Source organism: Nannospalax galili, unplaced genomic scaffold (genome assembly GCF_000622305.1).
Source record: "Nannospalax galili isolate Female #2095 unplaced genomic scaffold, S.galili_v1.0 scaffold7, whole genome shotgun sequence".
Classification (NCBI taxonomy): domain Eukaryota; kingdom Metazoa; phylum Chordata; class Mammalia; order Rodentia; family Spalacidae; genus Nannospalax; species Nannospalax galili.
Window position 1 is genome coordinate 9,599,020 of NW_008359081.1, and position 18,860 is coordinate 9,617,879.

General features: G+C 36.0%; 1 protein-coding gene across 1 annotated transcript in view; it reads right to left on the reverse strand.

The window, feature by feature from the left end:
• Window positions 1-18,860, reverse strand: part of Dmd (dystrophin) — a 2,373,110-nt gene that overhangs the window by 374,809 nt on the left and 1,979,441 nt on the right. Inside the window, exons 58-59 of the mRNA XM_017795501.2 lie at window positions 4,628-4,748; window positions 3,325-3,593 (exon numbers count right to left, since the gene is read on the reverse strand). Coding sequence (XP_017650990.1) covers window positions 3,325-3,593; window positions 4,628-4,748 — 390 coding nt within the window. The remainder of the gene's footprint in view (window positions 1-3,324; window positions 3,594-4,627; window positions 4,749-18,860) is intronic.

Below are 18,860 nucleotides of genomic sequence, written 5' to 3' on the forward strand. Positions count from 1 at the left end.
TAAATAAATATAAATAAATAAATGGAACAAGTATACTAAATGCCTGACTGAGGAATACCGTGCCATTTTTTATGTAGAGAAACAAATGGTTGATTAGAATAAGAAGATAGTGACCCACAAACATTTTCACACCGGGATTATTTCTAATGACACCGATGTAATAGACAGGCAGACTTTGGGTTCATAATTTACTCTGTTGGTCCCAGCTATTTCAGACCTGATGCAAGAGAATCACTAAAACTCAAAAGTTCAAGGCCAGCCTGGGGAACACAGTGAGAATATATCTCTAAATGAATCAATGAATCAATCAATCTCTCTCTTTTTCTCTCTCTATACAAAACACTTCTCTCTCTCACTCCCTTTCTCTTTCCATCTTTCTCTTGTGCCTCTCCCTTATGTAAAAGGCTGAGAGTGGATATTACTCAGCACATGTGAATCTTTTGGTTCAATACCTCCAACAGCGATTCAACATTCTGAAAGCCTTTACATGGTTCACTTACAGATCTATGTAGAGCCCTTAGTGGTTCAGTAATTCTTTTTTCCTATTATAAGTAAAGTAAAATATTTGTGTAGTTTAATAAGCATTGATGCTATTTCCTATGTGGTAACAAATCATCATTGTATCTTTACAATACTTGATAGGTAACGATCATCCTGAATTCTGAAAGTAAAGATGAATTTGAAATTTAAGTTTTATTTTAATGGCTATTCTTATAGAGCTATATTTGCAACACTAGGATTCTTTTATTGACCTACAAAGTTAATCTTAGCATTGCTTTTCTTTGTTCTGTTTTATAATATTTATCACAATGAAGATGATCAGGTAGAATTTCCATAGCGTCTAGAGACTTAGGAGTTGTGTTTTATCCATTTTCCAAACCCAAAAGGTACATTTTTGTTTTTCTTCCTCTTATTTCTCTTATATATTATTCATTTCTTTTTGAGAATTTCATACATGAGTACTCATTTTACATAATTTCCACCCCTCTAACCATACTCCAACTCCTCCATTATACATCCTACTCCTTCTCAACTTCATGACCTCCTCTCTGATTATTATTGTTACATACACACATATGTATGTAATATATGAATCCATTTAGTGATGCTTGAGAGCACATGTGTTTATGGCTTACCACCAGGAATTGAACAACCCATCAGGAAGCTTGTCCTTGTAGAAAACTGAGTCTCCCTCCTTCAGTATCCATTGGCTGTCAATTATTATTGAGCATTGGGCACCCTGGTCTTCTATTCGTACAATCCTTTTGCCCCCTTTTTCCAGGATCTTCCTTGAGCTTCAGGTGTAGAGGCTGCATTTTATTTACAGATAAATGTAGCTCTCACAACTGATCAAAGAACCTTCTTTTTTTGTAACAGAAGGAGATGATTATAAGTTCCACAACTTGTCAAAGTGCATAGAGTATTGACTGCGGGGTGTTTATTACCAAAAGGCATATTTGTTAGCGAAATGACAGAATCATAAATTCTACAGAAGCATATATTTTGTAGTCACATGAATAACTTTTAAAACACTAAGTTCAGAATGGAGAAAAGTACTCTGACAGCATCACTAGGGGTATCAAAATGACAAAGGAATACCAAATGTGCTTCTAGGTAGCTAGATGCCTAGCTGTTAGTTGGGATTCTTTACAACATGGAGTCCACAAAGACTGGCTTCTAATTTGTGATCCTCCTGCCTCTGCCTCCCCAAACTGTTCTTCAGTGAATGACTAAAGCTACTAAATATGATTCCATATATGTTGTTAGAATTGTGTTAAGATCTTAAGATTTATGATACTTTTTAGGAATTGTACTTTTTGTTGAAGAAAATATCTCTAAATAAATTGCTACAATATGTGTGGAATTTAAGTGTGATAATTTGTGTGTTTAGTGATCAATCAGATCACCAAATTGAGAGCAGTTTCCTCCCCTTGGTGGGAGTTGCGGGAGTGGTAGATATTTATGGAAGACTACAGAAACAGGTGACTTGTGGGCCTGGAGAAATGACTCAGCATTTAAGAGCACTTGGTGTTTTTGCAGAGGACCTGGGTTCAACTGTCTGTAACACCAGTTCCAGGGGATCCGACGCCATCTTGTGGCTTCTGTGGGCACTCTATGCATGTAGGGCACTTGCATACACACCAGCAAAACATACACATAAAAAAGAAATAATGAAAAAGATGACATGTAAGTGGGGCCTTGTGGGCTCAGTATTGACCAGGCATACGTGTGGTGCTCCACACGTGTGGTGCTCCAGACAGAGGGAATACCATTGTTAAGGGCAGGCAGTTATGAGAAAAAAATGAACAGTTTTGGTAAAAGGGTGGCATGGGTAGAGTATAGTGGATGATCTGCATGCTAGGGGCTAAAACTGGGTGGCAAAGTCACTGAGAAGGAGAAAAGAGATGCTCTTTTATTTTCAGTGAGCTTCATCAAAACAAAGAGTTTTGGATTAAAATCGGAAGAGCCTGGATGGTGGAGAAGCACCACTAAAGAACTTACTCATCATTAACCCAATATATATGCCATGTACACTGACTGGAATGTGTAAAGTGAATACATCTTCTCTATCATGTAAGTAAAAATATTAGGAATTTAAAAAGACATTGGCTAATAAATGAGTAAAGTTTAAAGAGATATTTTGAGTGAATTGAGTGAATGGCATGTAGAAGATAAAATTGTAGAAGGGTTATAAAGTTGAACCTAAAGTTACTAGCAGCCCAGAAAACTTGATGGATTAGGCTTAATTAAATGCAACAGGAAACACAAGTTCATAAGCAAAAAGGGACAGTAATTGGAGAATAAAAGAACTGGGAAACAAATGATTTTTTTTTCAGAAGTGTTGCCATATTGCTAAGGAAAAAGTCCAAAACCAGGGTTTCTTGCCTTGACAAGTGTTGCGTTTATTTTCTCTGTTTTGACACAACGAGCACACACACACACACACACACACACACACACACACACACTACTTCAGTCTGCTTCAGTATAAATCAATTTCCTAATGGCAAAAATCAAAACTTCTTATGACCCTGTAACTTTTTAATATTTCATTTTCTGAGCCTGAGGCACTACCTACTACAGTAAGGAGGCTCCTTAATGTTTCATTTGTTTAAATCACTGAAGATAGACAAATGATTACATCACTGTCTTTTCTTAGAGGAAACACCATGTGAATGAAGACTTTGAGTTGGTGAAAAATCAACTAACTTTTACTGCTTATTGGCCCTGTTCCTAACTTGGTGGGTGAAAGTGCTGTGCAAACTTAGAAGAGGGCCTTTCTGTGGTATGTCAGGTATTATGAAGCAAAGCGGAAGATAGTACCTTGACTTTTTCAAGGTGATCTTGGAGAGAGTCAATGAGGAGATCGCCCACAGGTTGCCAAGATCCCTTAATCATTTCAGCTTGGCGCAACTTGAGGTCCAGCGCATCTGCAGCTTCCTGAAGTTCCTGCTGTCCTTGCAGAGCCTCATCTATTTTCCTTTGCCAATCAGCTGAGTGTAAGTTCAGTTTTTCCCATTCAGTGTCGACCTCTTCGGCCTGCTTTCTTAGGAGCCGAGTGACAGTCTGGGCTCTTTGATCAGGAGGCAGCTCTAAATTAACAAATGACAAGATTTAAAGCCACATTCACTTTTTCTTTTAAATACTCATTGCTGAATAGGTCAGACTGAAAGACAGGAAGTGAATATAGATAAACGAGAGTCCATTTACTGATCAATGGCTTTTTTACACTTTGACATACATTTTTTAAATTTATTTTTTAACTTAAAAAACCTTATTGAGAATTTCATACGTGCATAAAAAGTGTTTTGATCAAATCCAAACCCATTCCCTCCCCTCCAACCCCTCCCATATCTTCCCATAACTTTTTTCTGACAACTTTGTGTACCCTTCCCTCCTTCCCTCCTTCCCTCCCTCCCTCTCTCTCTTTTTCTCTCTCTTTCCTTTCTTTCTTTCTTTCTTTCTTTCTTTCTTTCTTTCTTTCTTTCTTTCTTTCTTTCTTTCTTTCTTTCTTTCTTTCTTTCTTTCTTTCTTTCTTTTTCTGCTACTCTAACATTTCTCCCTCTGAAGAAGTAACCCTAAAATCTTTTAGGGATTCGATAAGAGCTCCCAAATACTTTTGACATTTTTTGGCATTTGGAACAGAGTATGTTGCTAAGAGTCCCAAGGACATTTTGATAAAGTCTAGCACACCTAAAGACTGAGAGAACCTCTTCTTCTTTCTATCAATCAGATAAATCAGATTCATCTAAGCTATGGAAGAGAAAAACGCTAGGATGTACAGAACATCTTTAATTTCCTTCAGTCAGGCTCTTAAATTGAAAATTAGTTTCTAGTTTTTGTAATGATAGAAGTCCTTCTCACAGATAAACTCCATTATTAGTTTTAAATGTTCCAATACCTGATCACTAAGCTCTTTGAATGTTGATTTATGAACGTGAAAACAGGTTTGCACGTGGTGGTTTATGATTCTTTATTTTTTCCACACCTAGGTTTAATTTGAATTGATTCTGTTTAACCCAGAAAGTGTGAGAGCTGTACAGACTCTGGCAGCAAGAATGGATGGGCTGCTCGGTCATCACTGATCCTTCTATCAATATGTTATTACAGTTCCACCTTCAATTACCTCTGGGCTCCTGGTAGAGTTTCTCTACTCCTTCCAAAGGCTGCTCTGTCAGAAATATTCGCACAGTCTCCAGAGTACTCATGATTACAGGTTCTTTAGTTTTCAATTCCCTCTTGAAGGCCTGTGAGATGAGATGAAAAGAAATATTTATTTGGCTTGTGACATTCTCCTTAAAATTAATCCTGGATGCTCAGAACTTGTTTATGTAATCCCCATGTCAATTTCAGTCTCCCTTATTTATAAACAGATAGTCATAAAATGATAAGAAAAGCTATCTGGGTCTTAATGTTAATGAGGAAACCACTGTGTTTGTAAAACTTTTCTGGGGGACGGGGGGAGCTTTCAAGACAAGTGATGTCCTCTCATTAAGGTAAGTGCACTTTGCTTATAAGACCTGAGAACCAAATCCAGAAACATAATTACAAAGTATATATTACAAAATCCTAACTTGGCTAATGAGAATTTAAATATACCCCAAATAATCTAGCATACAATGGAAAACTTCCACTGCCACGTGTTGGAACTCTGACCTCATTGAAGTATGCAACAAATCTAGTTAATAACCACTTCTTTCTATGAAAGTGTTTGATGGTGATTAAAATACTATAGAATAGGCTAAGGGAAAAGTGCCCATACTTTTGCAAAATACCCATTCCATTTCCATTGTGACTTTTGTAAGACTAATAGAAATATTTTCAGCTATTATAGATACAGGGATTGTGGAAACACCTTTCTATGAATGAATATTCCTAGAATAAGTATCTTCAGACAATTAAGTTGACTAGTGAGACTATGTAACAATTTTTTTTCTGTTTTCTGTTTTCTGACAGGGTCTCCCTATTCCCATCCCACATGGAAGTCATTATGTGCACCAGACTTGATCTCACAGAGATCTGCCTGCCTCTACCTCCAGAGGGCTAGGATTAAAGGTGTGTACCACCATGCCTGATGTTAACAATTTTAACCTCTAAAATTGTCATCTTTGTTATAGGGGATTAAGAGTGAAGAAAAATGAAGTTTTTGCCCTCAAGAACTTATTGAACCAAAATAAGAAAGAAAACTACGGGGATAGGGCTATATCTCAGTGCCTATCACAAGCTAAAAACATGCACAGTGATGAAATAAGTCATGACTTGTGTTTAATCCTAGCAACTGGAAAATCCCAACCGAATAAACACAACCAAATAAAGAAAGAAGGAAAGAAAGAAAAAAATCTAACACACTAGAAATTGAGTGGAAACTCTCGGTTCATAAATAATCCAATGATACATACTGTGATGATGGGATAAAGCAGTACTCTAAAAATAGAAATAGATAACTATTGATTCTGATTCTATGGTATCACAGGTGATTATAATTAATAAACATTAAGCATTATATAAATAATAATGTGTTTGTGTAATAAAAATCATTATTACTCTGACCTAGGCCTTAATTACCATTTTTCAACTCTACCTCATTTTTAGCAAAGTTGGCCACTGAATTTAAGCCCTGTTATGTCAACGGGGATAAAAAGAATCAACGGTGTCCTTCTTTAAATTTCAGAAATAGCACTGTAACCCAGCACTGTACTCTAGAATTGTATTATATGACATATTTATTGGTAAAATCTTAGGGATGCTCAACATAGAAAAGAACCCTAAGTTTGACACTTTACAAAATAATTGATCTATCATAGTTATTTACAATTCAGGAGAGAGATGCAAGGTGTCTGACCAAAATAATGTAGCTCTATAAGTGGACAGTTTGGATTCAACCTTGTAGATGGAGAAGCAATTTCTACATTGTGGAATATTCCTGTGCCCTTGAAATCACACTGGGTAGAATATTATTTACTTACACAGAAGCCTTGTTTTACCTCTAGTATGTCATTTGAAATGTGCATATCTGTGTTTGTGCATTTGCAAGTATTTGTATATGTGTTTATGTATCTCATGAGATTGAGCATGTTCATTGTGCTGTGGCTGTACACTTTATGCATCTGCATATATGTGTGGATATACATCCTTAGTATTGTGTGTCTTCAAACATTCAACTTTCATAATACAAGCAAATTATTACTTCTATTAGTGTACCCAATTAGAATTAGCCAAAGCCAACTGATACTGTCGTTACTGATTATAAAAACAATAAAGGTTGCCTAGATTTAACTTCTGTGTACCAGTAGTTACACTACAGACTGGAAACAAAAAGTTCAATGTAAATTAGTCACTCTTACTGAGGAAGTCACAGCATATAATGAAGATTCAAACATATAAATTAGTTTCATACAATGTCGTAAGTACTGTATGGGTATGTAATCTGGGATAGATTTCTTAGAAATTTCAATTACATAGAATTCTAAAGCATAAATATGAGTTAACTAGGAAAGGGTGGGTTAGAGGATATTCTCAGAAAATGCAAGCACAGAGATATAGGGCTTAATAACACACAATATGTATTACTATCTTCAAGCAGACTTGCTTTTCTGGAACATAAGTAATAAGGAAAGAATGTCACCAGAGATGAAGTAAGGCACAGTCATTATATTTGAAATGTATTAGAGTTTTAAGGCAGAATTTGAGAGTCAGACTCTATGAAAAGTTTAGATGGTATTTGTAGGTAATTAGGAACCTTTGAAAAGACTTATGTAGGGCAGTGGCACAGGTACATATGTGTTTGTGAAAGACATCCCTGATTACGGGGGATATGACTCTGTTGGTAAAGTGCTTGCATGAAGTCCTAGGTTTGATCCCCAGTACCATATTAATGAGGCATATCTGTAGTCCCAGAATTTAGCTGGTGGAGGCAGGAGGATCAGATGTTCAAGGTCATCTTCTGCTGCTTAGCTAGTTAGAGGTCAGTCTGGGTTACAATAGACCCTGGCTCAAAAACAAACAAATAAAACAAAACCAAATAAACAAACAAAAATATCCCTGAAATGAACACAGTAGTTTCTCCTTGTCTACAGTTGTGTTTTCTACAGTTTTAGTTACTTCTGATGATCTGTATTCTGAAAATATGAAATAGATAATTGCAAAAATAAATAATTCATAAATTTAAAATAGTGAATTACTCTGAGAAGCATGTTGAAATATTGGAAAGCTGTACACTGAACTATTGGGACACAAGTAATTGCTTTATTGAGTGTATCCATGTTGCTTATATGCATTTGTTTCTTAGTACTGATCCCAGTTTGCAGATTAACTGTCATGCTTCAGTGCTTAGTTTCAAATAATCATATGTTACTAAAGAATAGCCCCAAGGAGAAGAAAGGAGATGCTGCCAGTTCAGGCAAGGGGAAGAGAAGCCATAAGGTACTTCCTTTAAATGAAAGGGTAAACATTCTCATCTTAATAAGGAAAATTTAAAAAGTATGTGTTGAGAATGCTAAAATCTACAGCGTAATTATTGTTGTTAATATCTCCTTGTGCCATATTTACAAAGTAAATTTCATCATAGGCATGGGTGAGTAGGAAGAAATTTCCACTAAGTTTAAGGAAATAAAATTTCCTGCACTATTCCATGCACCTATAAAAGCTGTAGCCTGCTGAGACCTTTTCCATACTGTGCAATTTAGATGTGTGCTATCTGCTTAATTTCTCTGATACAGGAAGGCCATAGGTCAGTGATTCAGATGGTAAGCTCCTAGACCAAACTTCAAGTTGCCAGAAAAACTGGAATCTCTGGGTACTTAGAGCTAAAAAAGAAAAAGCTCAGATCCTGGAAACATTTCTAGGTTGTAAAACCTGGAACATGTGTGGCAGTTAACCAGCTCCTTGAAAAGTTAGAGTTAGATTCAGGCCCATTAGGTTTCCAAGGAGAATCTTCCAGAAGGAAAAGAAGACAGCTGGCTCCTCCTTTGTAATCAGAGAAAAATAGCTTTTCTTGGTCTCTTGCCTCTGGAGTACCTAGGAAATCACAGAGGAAAATTTTTAACAACATTCATTATGTTCCCCTAGCGGCATGTCAGTAGGCAAAGGTAGGGGAGGAGGCAAGACAATTTGCTGTAAAGTAGTTAAAAAATATGCCTTGGATGTAGAATACCTCATGTGTGTATTCAGGATAAAATTAATAAAGTTTACTATTACAATCCTACTAAGATGATAGTTGTCATTCTATATATGGGGAAAAAAGTGGGTGTAATTTGTTCAACTTCGAGAAGTAACATTCTTCCCGTAAGCAAATAATGAAATTGCCTTTCTGTTATTGCTGTAGGATAAAAGGAGACTTAGGAGCCATTCTTTCAGCTAATATATATTGAGTGCTGTATATCAACACTTAATGAACAGACAGTAAAATAGAATCCAGGAGAGACCAAAGACAAGCAAATTAGAAACATTGATAAAAATTTCCAAAGGAAGGTGACCAAGCATATTTATTTAGTCATGATTCACAGTGGCAAAGACATATTTGTACTGAAGAGTTTTCATTGGACTCTTTTACTGCAATTTCAATAGAAGACAGAGCCTTGAGAGATTTAGCTAATGACAGAGTAGAAGAGGAACTATGTATTTCCAGTGGAAACTATTTGTCCAGCATAAGTTTTTCTTCTTGGTCAAAAAAGGAGGAAGATAAGACAGGAAGACAAAGAAGATAACAAAAAAAAATGGAAAAGAGGTACATTTAGGGTAAGAGTGATTTGAATATGGATTGAAAGATGGAAGCTAGCAATGGGCTAGCCAATGATCTTGGGGCATTTAGTTTATGAAAAATGTGGAACTTTCTTGAGGGGACTCTGAGCATCTCTCAAAATGTCCTGTAACTGAGGTGAGTCACCTGTCCTCTTGATCAAGGAGGCCATGGAGACCCCATCAAATGGACTTGAACCAGTGTCCAGTCTACAAAGAGGAGGGTCAACACAGAGGAAACATTTCCTCCATGCTTCCAAGTGAAGCCAGCCATGGTTGAGTAAGACCTTTGACTTATCTTCACATAGATGGAACTGGTAAAAGAAAGGAGCCAGGGGCTCCTCCCAAGCCCATGTGACCCCTGAGGAATAGATCCTCAAATGGCCTTAAGAGTAAAAATAAATTGGTTTACCTGGGCCAACTGTAGGGTCTTAAACACCCAACAGGAAAGTATAACCAAAGATTAAAGGGGTCAATATAATTTTTTAAGAGTCAATGTGTATAGCTAAAGGCCACATAACAAGAAACAATGCCAGACAGGAGATATCTTCCTTTGAGTTGTTGCCCAGGGTGGCCCAAGTGACTCCCAGACAGTAACCCAGCATAGAACTGGGAAAATGAACAGCAGACCCCAATCTTATCTAAAGGAATATTGACAACTGATTGCTGCTAGATGGGAAGCATCTGATCTTCCTAAAACAAGGAACTCTAGATACGCTGACTATATTCAGAGGATGAACAAGCACTGGGGAATGGCTGGGGGCACCAACAACACAGTGGACAGTAACAGGGATGGCAGTATATGGGCTCTAGTGGGGGGAGGCTATGGGAGGGTGCCATCTAGGAAGTGGGTATATAGATGAATAAGATTGTTTGGGATGTTCTGTATGCTATACACACAAAAAAAATCAACAAAAATGAGTTATATTTGAAGAAGCTTAAAAATTTACTTCATGTTAATTAGTAGAGGTAGATAAATATTACCATTGAAATCTACCTGATGACTTTATATCCATACTCAGGTGCCAAGGATCTGAGTGTAACTGACTGTGACTAGTAATAATCAGGTACATAGAGATTAGAGATGCATGTGCAAACATCTAAGTGTTAGTAGTATTAAAAATGAGTCTGTAGGAAACAGTATATTTTAAAATGGAAATCTTTTTTAAAGGTTAAAACCTCGTTTAATTTTATGTCATACAGGATTTATACTGAGTTCAATATTGTATAACTGTATTAATACAACTGTGATCCTAAACTTTATAGCCACTTTTGAAAGAGATGTATCTTTGCTCTGGAAGTTGTTATTGAATATGTTAAAGCTGTAATGAAATGCTTCTTCTAATCATGTGGTTATTAAATAAATAATTAAAAAATGTGGAACTTTAAACGTTTTTGTTGTTGTTTTTGAGATAGAATTTTCACTATGTAGCCTAGGATGACCTTGAACCCTTGATCCTCCTGCTCTAGACTTATGAGTTTCTGAATGGATTGTTAAGAGTATCTGTGTGTACCATGATTTCACACAAGCTTGCAAACTTAACACTAGTACTCTTGCTGGAAAATCAAGAAAATTGTCCTGGAAAACTAGGACAATTGACCATGCAAACGGAAACAGATAAAATATAAAGAAATAGAATAATAATCTGGAGAGAAGAAGTTGGACATAATTGTTGAGCAAGGTCTATAAAAACAAGGGTAGAGATCTTAAAGATCTCAACGAATTGAGGGAAGTTCAAACTACAATTCAATGATACAATTCCATTGTTTAAAATGGACAGAAAATAATTCAAGGCTAAACGTCATCCATTGTGAAAGACCACTTGTCTTCCCTCTGATTTGTTAGCAAGGAATTAGCTCTACCACAGCTGCAGAATTTCTTTTCTTAAATGTGAGTCACTGAGGATTAAAATGAGTCTAAAGAAAAGACAAAGGGATTTCAGTCATGACAAAGACATAAGCACTATTATTTTCACATCATTTCTTGAAATTAAGAAAAGAAAGTGGATAGAGAAGAGGTTTATATCTTGGTAGTGTCTTCAGAATTCAAGAATATTTAGACTACAAAATGAGCAAAAAAGACAAAGAAAAGAAAGAAATAGTTGGTTCTAGGAAAGCTGAGTCCAAATAAATTTGTAATATTTCACATTTTATGGAAAACTATAGTTATATCATTTTAAACAGTTACATGAATAACCCTTCATTTATTTATGCAGTAAATATTGAGCAACAATTATTATGAAAATATTTCTTTGCACTGCATACTAACAGTACTTGTAGCACTGAATTCAAGACAAACATTCTTACATAATTAAAAATTAGAAAGATTCTGTATTACAAAGTGGAAGATTTAAATTTAAATATCTACCTAATAACTCAAACACTAATAATTATAAAAAGGTCAAATAAATCATGATATAGTAATATTGGGTGACTTCAACTTCTCATATTTCACACAATCTAAACATCAACAGAATATTAGAGCTAAATTAATACCAAGAGCAAAAAAGACTTAACAGTTATTTACAGAATATTCACTCCAACAGATTTAAAATACACATTATTCTCTGGTGCTCATAGAACCATTTCTAAAATAGAACATCTTCCTGACTACAAAGCAAGTCCCAATAAAAATAAAATAATGGAGATAGCTTCTTGTACCTTACCAGATCATAGTGGAATAAAACAAAATTAACAGGAGGAAAAACACATAAATTACACAAATACTTGGAGAGTGAAAGATACATTCTTTAACAGTTATTTTAAAAGTAAGGGAGGAAATTTAAAAAAAATCACAGAATCACATGGAAATGAATGCGCAATTTACTGCTAAAACAATTCTAGGAGTAAAGTTGTATCTATGAGTGATTAAAAAAAAAGATCAAGGACCTAACAACTGTCTGTAACTCCAGTTCCAAGGGATCCAATGCCCTCTTCTGACCTCTGTGAGCACGGCATGACACAGGAGTACTTGCGTACATGCAGGCAATACACTCATACACATAAAATAAAATAATAAATTAAACATTTTAAAAAGAAGAAGTCATCCTGGTGGCTGGAGAGATGGCTCAGTGGCTAAGAGCACTAACTACTCTTGCAGAGGACCCTGGTTCAGTTCCCAGCACCCACATGGCTGCTCACAACTGTCTGTAACTCTAGTTCCAGCAGGTCTGAAATCCTCTTCTGGTCTCTGCAAGCACCAGGCCCACACAAGATCCACTTACGTACATGTAGGCACACATACATACACATAAAATAAAAATAAACACAACTTATTTTTAAATAAAGGGAAATGAAGTCATCCTGATAAAAGTCAGAGAGTCTTGTAGGTATCTGTGATTTTTCAGGCCAAAATTCTTGTTAAGAAAATACCCCAGGGTACAATAATTGGGGCCACTTTCTTCAACAGTAAGAATCATTAGGGAATACTTTGAAAACTTATATTCTGAAAAACTGGACAATCCAGAAGAAATGGACAAATTCCTAGACCCAAATAAATTAGCAAATTAAATCAGGATGACATAAACAACTTCAAAAGATTCGTAACATCAGTGAGATGATAGGAAACAATAAGAAACAAAAAAATCTCCCAACAAAGAAAAGACCAGGACCCGAAAGGTTTATAACCAATCCTCCCAAACTTTTAAAGAAGCTCTAACATCAGTGCTTCTCAAAGTGTTTCACAAAATAGACAGTGAAGGAACACTACCAAACTCGTCCTATGAAGTCAGAATTGCTTTGATATCAAAAGTAGATAAAAGGCCGAAACAAAGGAACCAAACTACTTATCAATTTGCCTCATGAACACAGTTGTAAAAACTCTCAATAAAAATTTAAAAGTGAATTCGAGAATGCATTAAGAAGATTATACACAAACAGACATGTAAATCAATGGAACAGAATTAAAGACCCAGATATAAGCCAATGTAGCTATGACCACCTAATTTTTGACAAAAATACCCAAAATACATGCCAAAAATACATGTTGAAGAAAAGGCTGTCTCTTCAACAAATGATGCTAGGAAACTGGATATTCACATGTAGAAGAATGAAAACAGAGTCACACCTCTCATATTGCACAAATAACAACTTCAAGTGGATCAAGGACTTTTATGTTAAGACCTGAAACCCTGAAACATTTAGAGGAAATATTAGGGAAAGAACTTCAAGATATAGGCATAGGTTGCAATGGACCTGCAGAAGACTGAGTCTGCCAACAGTTAATCATGAATCACGGAGATTCTCCTGGGGTCCTACTCCTTCCTTCTGAACTATAAGGTATTGACAGAATTTGGGAGAGGGACTGTTACTTTCTTTAGCTATGGACCCACTGGTGAGCCCATCAAGCACCAATGCTTACTTCCAAACCTATGGTAGCACAGATGGTTGTGGTTAAACTCTGTGAGTCACAAAACAAAACACAAAAGACATGAATATATGAAAGGGACTTGTAATGAGGAGTGATGGTGAGAGGCAGGAGGGAACTAAGAAAGAGTGTAGGCAGTGAGAGTAAAAAGAATGTGCTATATATCTGTAGGACACTGGTAAAGAACCAATTTAATTGACGCTATATAAAAAACTATAGGTACAGGCAAGGACTTTGTGAAAAGGACTCTACTCTAGTTGCTTATGAAACAATGCCAAGAATTAACAAATGGCATTACACGAAATGAAAATCTGCTCCACAGAGGAACCAACTGAGTGAAAAGCCATCTTACAAAGTAGGAGGAATCTTTGTTAGTTATACATATTATAGAACATTAACATGTAGAATATACAAAGAATTAAAAAAGCAAAGAAAAAGACTCAACCAAGGCGTTGGAGAGATGGTGTAGTTGGAGGCATGGTAAGAGCACTGGCTGCTTCTGCAGAAGACCTTGTTTGGGTTCCCAGCATCCATATGGTGCCTAACAACCCTCTTTAACTCCAATTCCAGAGAATTTGATGCCCTTTTCTGGCTTCCATGGGCACTGCACACAGGTGGTGTATTTATATACAGGCAAAACACTCATACACATAAAATAAAAATAAATAAAAATATTTTAAAAGTACTCAAACAACCCACCAAACAAATGGGCTGAAAATGAATGCACAGTTCTCCAAACATGAAATACAAATGACTGATAAACATACAAAAACCTGTTCAACATCACTAGTCATCAGAGAAATGAAAATAAAGCCTACACTGAGCCTATACTATCTTACTCCAGTTAGATAGGATCTAACAATCAATACGAAAATAAGTAACAACAAACACTAACAAAGAAATAGATAAGAAGGAATCCTTATACACTTCTTGTGGAAATCCAAAAGATGTGGATCTCTCCACATCAGCCATTGTGGAAATCAGTATGGAAGTTTCTCATAAAACTAAAAATGCATCTAACATATGACCCAGCTATACCAATCATGGGTGTTTTGAAAAAATCAACATATCATAAACATTCTTGCACATCAATGTTTATTGCAACACCACTCACAACAACTAAGTTACGGAACCTGTAACTTAGTTGAAGGTGTCCAATGACAAATGAATGGATAAAGAAAATGTGGTATACATATACAATAGGGGAATTTCACTATAAAGAAGAATGAAGCTATGTCATTTGCAGGAAAATGGATGCTACCTAAGACAATAATATTAAACAACTTAAGCTAAAGGCAGAAAAAAAATAGTATGCCATTTCTCTCATTTGCAGTTATTAAATTTTATACAGATACATAAAATCATATAAGGATATACAACATGAAAGTATTAATAGAAGTAAAATTGTCCAAGGGAAGAAAGAGGACTAGCAGGTTGAGGTAAAGGGGAGCAGAGGGAGTATATGGAGTTATGGGGGAAAATCATGTGTACTTGTATAAAAATTTTAAAGTGATAATTCAAAAATAATATGAAAGAAGAAAGGCCACATAAGAAATCCAAGAATGATACAAAATACACAAATCAGTAAATGTATTAATATAGCACCTACATAGACTCAAGGAAAGAAGTCACATGATCATTAAAACTGACATAGAAATGTCTTATGAATTTAGAGTTAGGAACAAAAATAACAAAATATGAAGATACACGTGTTATGTGTGAAAATAAAAATATCATAACAAAACCCATTATTTTGGCTTACAAATTACTGAAAAGGAAAAATTCCAGTATCTAATACCTTATAATGAACAGAGTGATTTTAAAATGAAAGAACAAAAATAACATTTGTAGGCGTGGTGGTGCATACCTTTACACCCAGCAGTCTGGAGGCAGAGGCAGGCAGATCTCTGTGAGATCGAAGCCAGCCTGGTCTACATAGTAAGTTCCAGGGCAGTTGGGGCTACAGGGAGACCCCGTCTCAGAGAAATATATGCATGTACAATGGTAATGGGCTTTCAGGTTTAATTAGAATGAACCAAAAGTTAAAACAAACAAACAACAAACCGCCACAAACAAAAACATTCAATGTGAAGAATCTCGATTTTTTTAAAAATATGTGTCTTATCTTTCAAAGAATGAGGTTTGGAAAATACATTCTCCAGTACATCACTGATTTTTCTCTAATAAATTACAGTTGACATTTTTAAATCAGAGAATTTGGATCATTCATATGCTGACTTAAAACCTATCAGGCACAGAGACCTCTTATATACACATAGAATATATATTTACAATATTCAGATGTCAGTGTTTAGATGTTAAGATAATTCTTAAATCTCTTGAACAGATGAGATCATTTTCTTTAAAACACTCTTTTTGCCATGTCATTCTTCACCTTTCTTAGATAGTCAAACACAAGGTTCAGAACAGTGATATGAAAGAATTAGGAGCAAAGTTTCACCTCCATGAAAATACAACATTATTCTGTTTGCAAATAAGAAAAAATAGGCACATTAAATTGATTTTCCCCTTAGCTTCCTAATTTTACAGAATAAACCTATATGAAGTATGCTCATAAATGTTATATTAAGTTCCAATGTACATTTAGATAAAATAGGGGAGATGGAGTGATTTTCTTTTGTCCTTGAGAAATCAACAATCTGTTTAGGTAGGATGGATACGGTACATGTCTTTGTCTAAAGTGTATTTCGACAATGCAAATAAAGGTACATATAAACTAGTGTTTACCTAAGGCCATGATATTATTAGATATTTTTAGTTCAAATGTTGCACATCTTAAGCTGGAATAAAAATGAGAGCAGTCGATCAATCAGCACTATGTGAATTTGGAAGATAAATGTCAAAAATGTATCATTTTTATATAGAATCAAGATAATATCTATTTGTCTGTCTGTCTGTGTATCTACAATGATGTGTATCAGAAACTTCAAAAGATATTCATGGAGAAGAATCAAATCATTACTTGTTTTCCCCTTTCTCTTGCTTCTAGGAACAAAATGGATAAATATCACCAAAAAACCTAATAATGCCATAAAGAAAACAATAAAAGTCAAATAATATCTTTTGGACATGGCAGGGATGTTGTATCCATGGAAAATCAACAACATGGCTGCTTACACAAGACCATACCATTTGCTACTTCGGCATGAGTGAGGGAATGGCTCACAAGGCCCCATTTTCTACTTGAAGACTTTTAGGCAGTATCAGACTGCTAAGGGAGGAAGAGTAAGTTTTCTTCAGGGATGAGCCCACTGACAGGTTATTTATGACAAAATGCCAACCTTACATCCATGTACATATGGGCAACAATAATTGGATTCAGTAAGCTTCATGTATAAATGCATATATACACACATATATGTATACGTACAAGCAATAATATTAGAGGACATGAATCTGAGAAGGGAAGAGAAGGTGGATATGATAAAAATAACATTGTACTCATGGAATTCTTTTTTTTAATTTTATTTATTATTTTCTTTTGTGTGTATGAGCATTTTCCTGCACATATGTAAGTGCACCATATGCATGCAAAGTCATGCAGAAGCCAGAAGAGTGCATTGGATCTCCTAGAACTGGAGTTATGGATGATTATTAGCCACTATGTGGGTGCTAGTTACTGAACGTGAGTCCTTTGGAAGAACAGCAAGTGTTCTTAACTGCTGAGCCATCTCTCCAGCCCCATGTATGGAATTCTTTTTGTTTATTTGTTTGTTTGAGACAGAGTCTCATGATATAGTACTTGCTGGCCTGGAACTCACTCTTTAGACCACAGAAAACGTTCTGCCTTTGCCACATGGCTGTTGGAATTAAAGGCATACATAACCATGTCTGGCCATGCATGCAATTCTTTTTAAAAATGGAGAAGTCATCGATTCTAGAGAAAAATTTACTTTTGTCATATCCCTAAACCAACATAATTTCTTACTGTATCCTGAATATGCCCCCTTATATTTACAGACAAGTGTACCTCTAATCACTCATCAAAAAAGCTTCTTCTTGCAACAGATGGAGACCAATTAGGGTTTCACAACTGGTTGAATGTAGAGAATAAGTGTCTGTTAGAAGTCCAGTTCTAAGGGACACATCTACAATGGAACCTCTACATCCAAGGATCATGGAATATTGTGTAACAGGGGATAGAGAGACTATTAATGCATACCTCAACTCTTACCAGGAAGCTTCCTCATGCAGTGGAGGGCAATTAACACAGAAGGCCACAACTGGCCAAAGTGTAAAGAATACGAGACTGTGGAGTTCCTGGATAAGATTCCTATGGTAAACCTTACCCATCCAGGGCTCAAGGACCATGTGGAAGAGGGAGTGTGAAGACTGTAAGAGCTGGGGCTGGTAGAAGACCAGAAGGAAACAGTTTTCCAGACAGGTGGGAAGTTACTCCTATGAACTTACAGCAGTGGTGACAGTGTGCATAAGTCTCATGTAAGCTCAAACTATACAAAATCCCAGCATAGAAGTGGGGAAATGGAGAAAAAGCCCCAACCTTAGAAACTATTGACAACCAATCACTACTAGAAGAGGGAGAGATGATTTTCTTTAAGGGACTGATGGTATATCGGTTGACCAGGCTCCAGCGGATAGACTCATACTGAGGGACATTTGGGGATAGAAACTTGGGTCAATAGGCTTTAACAAACATGACAAAATGCATGTAAACTGGTGGGGGAGGCATGGGGAGTGCAGATAGGGAAGGGGATCTAAATATGATCAATATGTATTATATGAGATTTGAAAAAATCAGTAGACAATATCAAGTTACAATTAAAGAAATGCTAGTTGAAAAAAGTGACTCAGAACCACGTGATTCAGGAAAAAAATGATGAGATACTGGTTGCGTGGTGCTTATGCGAAGAGAAGCTAGGACACAATGAGCATCCTGGGCATAGATATTGATGTTACACAGAGAAGCAATATCTTACTTTTACTTAGAGACAGGAGTTACAGGATCCCATTATGATGGATGGAAGTAAAAGCCCTTGGTTTTCAAACACACACACACACACACACACACACACACACACACACACACACACACGTTTTAATCATGTGCAGGTTCCCTGGATCTAAATTTTACTTACATTTCTATTGAACTGACTGTGTTTTATTTGTGTTATTCAGAATGTAATTTCACCTTATTCTCATATTCAGAAGTAGATATTGATAGAAACTGCCTACAACGCAATGTAGTCCCAAGTAGCAGAAGCCTTCGAGTCCAACC